The 9,998-nt window shown below is 41.0% G+C and overlaps 1 protein-coding gene across 1 annotated transcript in view; it reads right to left on the bottom strand.

Annotated features, from left to right (window-relative positions):
• rp1l1a (rp1 like 1a) overlaps window positions 1-9,998 on the bottom strand; it is a 33,144-nt gene that overhangs the window by 16,897 nt on the left and 6,249 nt on the right. The window contains exons 6-10 of the mRNA XM_041978484.1: window positions 7,945-9,987; window positions 6,731-7,675; window positions 5,703-6,647; window positions 3,265-4,077; window positions 1,528-1,530 (exon numbers count right to left, since the gene is read on the bottom strand). Coding sequence (XP_041834418.1) covers window positions 3,622-4,077; window positions 5,703-6,647; window positions 6,731-7,675; window positions 7,945-9,987 — 4,389 coding nt within the window. The 3' untranslated portion in view covers window positions 1,528-1,530; window positions 3,265-3,621. The remainder of the gene's footprint in view (window positions 1-1,527; window positions 1,531-3,264; window positions 4,078-5,702; window positions 6,648-6,730; window positions 7,676-7,944; window positions 9,988-9,998) is intronic.

Here is a 9,998-nt window from a genome sequence, read left to right as displayed (position 1 = left end):
ACTGACCTGTTGCCAGTTAACCAAATTATCTGCAACATGTTCCTTCAGCTTTGCCTTTTGGTACCACTGACCTTTCCATAATATCCATAATAGGAGGAAAATATAAGCCTTCTTCTCCTGGTGGCAGCCATTTTAGTTATAGATAGAACAGTCATTTTCCTTTGAGTATTCTTGGTTTTCCTAAGATGATGTTACGAATTTAGAAACTAAGTGAAATGTGGCCCAGAAAAACGTTTGTTTTAATTGCTGCACTGTTTAAATCGGCAATCAATCAACAAAAACACCTCCCACATTGGTGAAATAACCGTTGCTTAAAAAACAGCAGCATTGCTGAATGGAAAATGTAGATTACACTGATCATGTTTACCAAAAGAAAAGTTAAAAGCAGTAAATTTTCATATTTACTGTGTCTTTACTGTGCCACCAGTACTGGCTGGTCCACTCTGTCCTTCTCGAGTCTTCATAATGATCAGTGTTAGAATAGTTGGTTTTAAAGTTACAGTCACTGAAACTGGATGGAAGCCATATTCCATGATGTAAGTCAACCTCAATCTCGATCTGTTCCTCTGTGGCTCAACATACACATACACAATCACAGGTAACGGATTACTGTGACGTGTGAGCATATCTTGAGAACGCTTGAGGAGCTTTGTAAACACCTTTAGATCAGAGCCAAACACAGCAGGGAAGCACAGAGCAAAAGCTACTTCAGAAAGGTCAAGTACACCCCAGGTCTGGATCAGAGAGCATTTGCACATTATTGTCAGTATTTGTTTGCATATAAAAAAAAGAGAAAGGTATTCTGTTTCATTAAGCATTGGCACAAGTATTATGACTGTAATCTTTCTAAATATCAATATTAAATGCTAATGCCTTCAAACAGCTTTACCTGAATTACTTACTACTTATTACAAAATTACTTGAATGACAAGAAAAGTGCTACTGACTGTTTTTTGTGTTTACAAATGCAGAAATGAAAAAGGTCAATCTTTGTACCTTTTGCAAATTAATTAAAACAACTACTAACAAAACCTAATTTGTTAGTGAATAAAAGCTTGTAGTCAGGTTACGGGATGCTAAGCTAGCTGTAGGTGTTTCCTCCAGCTATAGCTAAGCTAATTGGCTGCATAGATTTTACAGGTATACCAATTTTTCAAGTAATTATCAAATAAAAAGTGACTAAATAGATTTAGGAAAAAATGACTAACTTTTAAAAAAATGCTTTTTTTTCATTTAGATGACAGGCTAGTTTAAAAGGTTTTTTTTTTTTAAAAAACATTTTTTTTTTCTTTTTTAAGCGGTTTCCTGTAACTTTAGTTAATCTAATATGCTGCATAAACTTACTGTAATGCAAATTTATCATATCATTGGAAAAAGAGACAAAAGAAATCTAGAAAAAAAGCAGTTTGGTGTTTTTTTCCTTTTCTTTTTAAGCTAGCTGTTTCTTCAAGCTATAGTTAAGCTAATATTGTGCATAGATTTTACTCTAATGCCAATTTATCATATAATTATTGTAAAAAACAAGACAAACTATATTGAGTAAAATAACGAGCTTCTTTTTTTAAGAGGAAAAAACTGTTTTGATGTGTTTTTCTTTTCTCTTTAAGGTAGCTGTTTCCTCCAGCTATAGCTAAGCTAACAGACTGCATAGATTTTACAGTAATACAAATTTGTAATATAAATATTGGAAAAACAAGATGCATATCTAGAAAACGTATCTAGAAAAATTGCAAACTTCCAGGAAAAAAAAGTCTTGATGTTTTTTCCTTTTTCTTTTTAAGCTAGCTGTTTCTTCAAGCTATATAGCTAAGCTAATAGGCATTTAGGATTTTAGTAATACCAATTTAACATATTTAGAAAAATGACTTTCTTTTAAAGAGAAACTACTTTACTTTGTTTTTTTTCCTCTGTGTCTTATCTGCACTATAGAAGGTAATTAAATCCAGTTTTAAAATATCTCAGATCTTAAGTAATTTTGTGACTAAATGTAAACTCAGTCATAAAGAAAATGTATGAATTTTATATATTAGGATTTTGTTTAATAAGTGTTAATGTAAAAAACCAAATAGTTGCAATTGTACTATTATATAACCTGACATTTTGGATGAACAACCAAAACCTTTTATCCAAAGAATCCACAAATATAGAAACTTAAAAGCATGAATATTATTTTTTTAAAGTATAAAAAATCACCATCTGTACATTTAGTTTATTTATGTCAGAGTCATTACAGTCATATAATTTCACTTATATGATGTACACAATGTGATGACTGAAATTATACGACAGCTAAAAGAACCAACAGAAGCTTAGGCACACACCCTCACCCTCTTTGCACCATAAAATATGAGGCTTTGGTCAAACCAAGCAGTAAAAGAACACGTTTATGCCTCACACTCTGTCCACAGAACATGCTGACCATTTGTACAGTGCCTCTCTTTAAAATCTACATTTGAGGAGTAAGCCTGGAGCCCAGCTCGCTTAGCTTGAACGACAAGAATATGTCTCAAAAGAGTAGAATTCCCAGCATTTTTAGAGCAGCTTTATTCAAGTTCAGCCTCTTCAACAGGATTCTCTTGGAGAGCATCGAACAGAGGAAAGAAGCTTCCCTTTGTCTTTGTAGGTGTACCTTCTTATAATCACGGATTCAATAAGGCATCAATACCATGCTTCAGGCTGTTGTTCCACACGGCTGGTTACGCAAATCCTACCTGGCTCTACAGCATATAAGACACCCAACTAAGAAAGTCTTTAAAACTAAAGCAGCAGAGAAAGGTTGTCTTTAACTTAAATTTAGGTTTCCAATAGATACACACAGATAAGCTCAGTGTCATGCATCTGCAAATTTCTAGGCTCCTGAGGAGTAAAATGCATACATAATATGATCTCAATAACAGGTCTGTATATTCATAAAGCAAGAAATCAAAGAAATCTATTCCCAAAATGTCTTTTTTCTTTTCTTTTAGGTAATCAGATTACATTACAGAGTTTATATATATTGAAACAGAGAACTGCTTAGCAGGTTACAGATCTAAGCAGGCAGTTAAGTAATGGCTATGAGATGACCTGACCAAAGCAAGATAGCTGTTTAAACCCCTGAGAATACAGCACTTACCTCATGAGACAAGTCCAAAAGACACACACAGATAAACCAAGTGGTGAGAAACTGTCTTTTAAAGACTACAAAGACAGTCAGTTAGCATAAATTACGTCCTTGAGGTACTTGTTATATTATTGGCTATATGATTTGTTTAAATATTCAACCAGAGTTCATTTAATTCCCCTCACAGGTGTCAAAAAGGGTTCTTTTAGTTCCAAAAATATGATAACATGTTCTTTGTTAAATAGTTAACTTCAAAAATATACAAATTACCAAATATAATTCATAAATACATGAATAAATTAAGTTGTTTCAAGTGTCAGGTTTCTACAATCATGGGAAATATCAGTTATGTGAATCACAGTGACACCTACCAGATCTGGATGAATAAAGTGCTTTGAGTGTTCAACACCAACCAAAGGAATGAGACATTTTACCAGAGTAGTTTCTGAAAGAGCATGTTTTTGTCCTGATGTTTACCACGTCTGGGATCCACCTGACATGTTGTCCCATGTTGTGAGTCAAAAGTCTTCCAGTTCATTGTCAATCTCCTTGGGTTTGCGTCGTTTCACCCTGGCTGGTGACCGGCTCCTCTTGTGGCCAACGCCACCACCAGTGGATACACCATCGGCCATTTTGGGCACCTCTATAGCGTCCACAGGGTTTGAGGATGGATCCATGTCAACTTCCTCCATGGAGCCAGACTGGGACTCTACTGAGGTCTTGGTGAACTGATGGAGGAGTGCCCCCTCCTTTTTGTTTGTGCTATCTTCCTCAGGCTTGAATTCCTCTACTGTATCTTCATCAGCTTCTCCACCTTCTCCGCTCTCTTTCTCCTCCTCATCTCCTGTACCTCCAGTCTCCTCCTGTCCTGAATCTTCAACGCCGGTGTCACTCCGACGTTTACTGTCGTCCGAGTCTTCGGCGTCGGCTTCCTCTCCCTCAGTCACACAGATAGTTGGAGTTGCCTTTTGGCTCTGAGGGTTAAACAACAACAACAAAAGATTTATAGCTGAACAGTCATAATAAAATAAACTGCGTCATAATGCAGCAAAAATATTTTCACCACTGTATGATTAACTAGAATAGAAACTACTGCTGAAAACACATGGAAATAAATTATGGAAACATCTTTTAAGAAGTGGTGGATGGCTTACAGTTACAGCAAACATCCATCAGGGGAAGTTCTGTCTTGCAGCCAAACAAAACAGATTTGTTCAGGCTGCCTAATTGGATGGTGAGATTATCTTTTCCCACTGGCTTAGAATTAGCAGTGAAGCTGCAGTAGGTCAGATTCCTTTTTAAGGTACAGCAGACTGTAACTCCAGGGTCATATTCAGAAACTTAGAGCTGTTTTAAAATAGAGAGCCAGAAATATTCATTCAGCAACTGTTACTGATGTGTCTACATGATTATATTATGAATAAATATAAGTTCCTGACAGTAAACACTGCCTGGATCTGTGTGCCATCATGACAATATGTGGTTCTGATAGTAAAATACAACTTTCACAAAGATACATTTGAGTAATATTATGGTACCTCTACTTCCATCTACTGATCTACTGCCAGAAACTGTTAAGAACAATTAAATAAGTCGGTCAGTTGAGGTCAGAAATGGTTGCTAGTTGTCAAAACTATATTGAAAGTCTCATTTATGCTACCTTTATGTAAATAAGTAGATACATCTGTGTCAAAACCACATATTCCCATGTGTCCCTTTACATTGAAATGGTTGTTAGGCAACCATGTTCCTTTCGCTGGTCGCATGTCAGGTATTCTGCTAAACACCGCCCCCGTGGTTCTCGGTGGTATCACTCCTCTCACTAAAGTGAACTAGGTTCTTTTTAATTTTAAATACTGCCTTTCTGTTTGGATGGTGCTAAACCTGCCAGAAAGTAAGGAAGTTTTTGTTCCCTTCTGGGAATACAGAAGTCTTGGTATAAGGCAGGATTCACCGATGTGATGCCACAGTGCTTAATGTTAGGTATACCAGATGCTCATATTTGCAAGATAAAAACACAGGATTAAACTGGTGATGTAATTTGCCCTCCTTTCACAGCCTTTTGACAAAATGTGACTATTAACTTCCCTCTGCAAGTTATGGTAGCGAAGCAAGGCGATGGTCCTACAATTTGTTCAATCAGAGGATGTTTGAAGTTAACTCAGTGAAGTTGGCATGTGTTGCTGCTTATAAAAGGTGTGTCCAATAGATCATTTGTACTATTTCCTCTAGCTAGCAGTGTAATGCACAATGTTAAACCATACAAAGTTAAAATATTTAGACTGATCACATTGAAGTACTCTAATAATCCTGTTAAATTCTCGTCGCATTACAACTTGACACAATGCTACGATGCTGGCCTAATATATGGAAACACACACAAAAAAGTTAAGACTTTGATCCCCCATTTTGTCTTTGCCCTGTCCATAAAAGCAAATCAGACCAAAATGTGAAATTTGTACACACCACCAAGGGGGATTAAAATAAAGTGTTTGACTTACTACAGCAAGTACTTCAGGTCAGAAAGCCTGTCTGCTTTTACGTTTGTTTTTCTTTCTTAAAATGACCCCTGAATAAACTACAAATTTACAATCTTTACCTGACAGGAGATTCTCTCCTCCTCAGATGCTTCTCCCTCCTGCTCCTCACTCTCTCCCCCCTTCTCATCTTCGTGTAACTCTCCTTCTCCCGTGCCATCATCTTCATCATCGTCATCCTCTGCTGATGCACTGACATTTCCCTGCACAACCTCCTCCACCAGCGTTGATTCTTCATTTGCTGCAATTTCTGCAGTTCCGTCTTCCCCGGATTCTTCCTCTACTTCGCCTGATGATACCTCTTTTACTGTCTCCTTGTCACTCTCCTCTTCCTCTTCCCCAGTTTCCGTCTCATCCTCCTTTTCTCCTGTCTCATTTCCTCCCATCTCCCCTTCATCACCAGTATTACTACTTGTTTCCTCAGCCTCCTCTCGCTCATCTTTCTCGTTCTCATCTTGCTCTCTGGTACACTGACATGTACACTCTCCTTCATCCTCCTCTCCTTTTTCAGATGTCTCATCTTGCTCAGCTTCCTCACCAGTTGTTGCGCCTTCTTCCTGCTCTTCACTATCTTCCTCTTCCTCCGCTTCTTCTTGTGTATCTCCCTCATCTTTATCCTGTTCTACTTCCTCGTCCTCTTCAGCAATCGTCTCCTCTAAAACAAGATCGGCTTTGATGTCCTCTTTGGTTTCATCCTCCTCCTCTTCCTCCCGAACTACCTCTAAATTCCTCCCTTCCTCATCAACAACCTCTTGAGGTTGATGCACCGTTACAGGTGCAGGTGATGGACTTTTCTTGAGCTGAAGTATCTTCAGGAGGTCAAATTCCATCATCACAGGAGCTTCAGCTGCTAGTGGATTGGTTTTAAAAGGCCGAGTAGCCATTTTCTTGCGGACGCAAGCATCGCAGGGGCAGTACTCGTCATCACTTCGCTGGTCGCTGAACTCACCCGCCGTTTCTTCATCACTGTGAGAATCAGCAGTTTTTACAGACTGGTTTTTCATCACCTGCAACATAAATCAGTCATGAATTTTAGACTGCTTAAGTTTTAGTTTGTATCAGGTGTTTAGGGGAATTGCAGTGCATTTACCTTCAACATTCGACGCCTCCTCTCCGTCATGGTGGAATCCCGAGAGATATTCGCCAACTGCGGTGGCCGAGGCGACTTCCCCCCTTTGCCGGCGCGACTTTGAATCTTCCTCATCTCCCGCTGGATACTGCTCTGGATGCGCCGGCTCACCTCCTCCCTCAGCTCGGAGATCATGGTGTCCAAGATGATGCTGTCATCCAGGTCCCAACGAACTTTGAACTCTGCCATGGCATCAATATAGTGGCTCATGAATTGTTTCTCTAGCTTCTTCAGCAGATTGAGTACCCACACTGGATCAGGGTCTTGTGATAATCTTTTGGACAAGGGTGCTCGTGGAGCATTTGGGGGTGTGTCAGAGGGGGAGCCTTCCAGGGTCTCTCTTTCGTTATCCGTGGCAGATTTGGAACTGTTGTTGGTTGAGCTCTTGTCTGATGATGATGGGTTCTCAGTGGTTTTGGGGCTTTGAGGAATTCCATTTTGCTCTTCACTCTTCATCAGTTCCTCTGCTTTAGAAGTCTCCTCGGGTTCTGTCCCGTTTTCCTCATCTTTGGTCTTTGTACCCCCCTCGTCCTCTTCTGCAACCTTTGCCACAACCTCTTCTTCCTGCAGCAATTCAGTTTCTTTTGCAGGTGTTTCATCTTCTCCTTGATGTCCATTGTCCTTCCCTGATCCGCCTGAGCCACTGCTCATACCCACTCCGGATGAGGATCTTGGTGGCGTCACCTGCTCCAATCCACCGTCCTTAGCCTCTTTGACCTCAATGTCCCTTGGTTCAGTGAGCCAGAGAGATTGAAGAATGGCCATTATCTCATCATACTGCTGCTTGCGGTCCTTCTGTTCCTGACTGCCGCTGCCTGCTGCTGGCTCAATGAGCTGGAGCTGGGCTAAACAGTCCAAAAGGCCCCTGGCTGATGTGCTTAGTCTACGACCATAAACAGGAGACACCTACAAAAGATGGCAAACAAATACAAAGAGAGTGAGACCAGCTTAGATACCTTTTATCTACTCACTTTCATGAGAATTGCATTAATTTGAAAGAGATTTGGAGGGAATAAAACAAAATCCAAACTCCCAAACCTCCTCAAATTTTATGTGGTTACATCTATTTCATTGTATTTATTTTCTTCTTAAAATTACAGAATGGTCACCTTAATAACTGCTGTGTGATTGATTGGTACATATGAGGGTAGGGTTGGTTTGTATAAGTGCCTTACCTCGGGCATGCTCCGGCATCGACCCGAAGAAGAGCTCAAAAGAACCTTCATCACGGCTGCAGAACAATGCCAGTTCTTTGACAGATGAATCCCCACTGCATCACCAAAGCCTGGACCTGAACTTTTCTCCTCTTCTGCTGCATCACATTTGCCATCATCCTCTTTTTCCCCTTCTTCTCCCGACCCAACTTTCTCATCCTTGTCGGCGCTCTCATCTCCGGAGCTCTCCTCTTTTTTCGTCTCATCTCCACGTGTGTCTTCCATTTCCTTTTCCTTGTGTTCCTCCAATTCCTCATTTAACTCATTGCCAAGTGCATGCAGGCTGGTGTTAGCTGGGATGCTCCGAAGCCAGTCACTGACAACCTCATTGGGGGATGCGTTAGGCAGACAGGCAGGTGTCACTTCCATGTCACCCTCCCGCTCTTTGACAGCTCTGCTTCTCTTAGACCTATCACTTTTCTCACTTCTGGGTTTATCACTGGTTTTGCTGGCTTTTGACTGCTGGCTGTTTTGGCGTGCAGCAGCCATGGTTTCCTTCAGCAGATCAGCAGCTGACAGAGAGTGAGACAGTGTGCTTTCGCTACAAGCCTCTACTTTGCTGTCTGGTTTGGAGCTGCGTAAGGAGCAAGGACTAGAGGATTTAACATGGGTTTCTTTCCTCTGTGAACTTGATGTTTCTGACCTGGATTTTTTACTTTTGACTGGACTCAAACCTTCTGATTTGACTAAATCCTGTTTTCCCTCACTCTCCTGCAAAGCTTTTTTAGACTTTGACTGAGTTGAAGCTGCTGACTCAGGCCTGAGACAGCAGGGATTTTGGGAGTAGATGCTGGCTGTTTTATTTTGTGCAAAATCCTGCTTATCCTTGACCTCGCTAGCTGGTCTACTGATATCCTGGTTTTCAGTGTCACTATTTGTTGAAACACAACTTTTTGCTGCATCTTTAACGCTGGCACTTGCAGGGGATTTGCTCCGAACTTCAGCACTTCCTGACATTGCAGATGAGGCCCTGTTGTTAACGGTATCCATTTTGCTCCCATTTGTTGCTGACACAGACTTCACACTACCTGTTTTAGAAGGGCTAGGAATAGGGCCAGGACTTGCATCTCTTTCTTTAGATTCAGGCATCTGAGCTGATTTGACACTACACTTGCTACAGGACTTGTGAGACCTGCCGCTTTTAACTGAAACTGCACTGGTGGCTCTTTCTGTGTTTTGTTCCAGACCTTCTTCACCTCCATCTTCACCTCCTCTGGGCATTTCAATAGTAGGGATAGGATTGTGAGATTGACTGCTTCCATTGGACCTCTGAGACGCAGATGACCCTGTTATCTCCATATCGTTTTTTACAGAGGAACTCGCTGGGCTTTTGGGGGCATTTTGAGTTGCCTCGGTGTTCTTGTAAAAAGAAACACTAGACTTGCCACTGTCTGAATCAGCTGTATCTTGGTCCTCGGGCAGCCCAAGAGACACCGACCCAGATGAAGCACGACTCAAAGGTTTCTCTGTGCCTTCTGATTCTTTCCTCTGCCTCTTTGATGAGGATGACAAGAAGCTGGAAGCTCCCTCACTTTTTCCATCCTCCTTATTCTCCTCTTCCTTTTCTTTCTCCCCTGACCCTGCTCCACAGCGACATTTGGCTCTGTCAGATTTAACTGAGGTTGTGGAGTGAACTGACAAGGCACTGGACCCTCTTGTCTCTCCAGCACAGGAGCCAGGCTGCAGATGTTGTGCAGGGGATTTAGAGCTTTTGGGGGATCCAGCTGGAGTTTTAGGTGAATGCGTCTGAAGCAAAGGTGTTCTTTTTGGTGACAGTGTCTGGCCATGAGAGCTTCCAGGAGATTTACTTTTTGGTGCATTATTAACATTTTCACCAGCTTCGTTTCCTGATGCGACACTCGGTGCTCTCTCATTTCCTTCCTCATCAGCCCCTTCTGGTGTTTTAATAGTGACAACATTTGACCTTGAAGGATTTCTGCTAGAATTCATCTTGCAAGAAGCACCGGACCTCCCTGAAGATTTTGACTTAGCAGACATGCTGCTCTCCGATCGCT

The sequence above is a fragment of the Melanotaenia boesemani genome, chromosome 24 (assembly GCF_017639745.1).
Source record: "Melanotaenia boesemani isolate fMelBoe1 chromosome 24, fMelBoe1.pri, whole genome shotgun sequence".
Lineage (NCBI taxonomy): Eukaryota > Metazoa > Chordata > Actinopteri > Atheriniformes > Melanotaeniidae > Melanotaenia > Melanotaenia boesemani.
The sequence above is the reverse complement of the archived record's forward strand: the minus strand, read 5'-3'. Positions and strand labels throughout refer to the sequence as shown.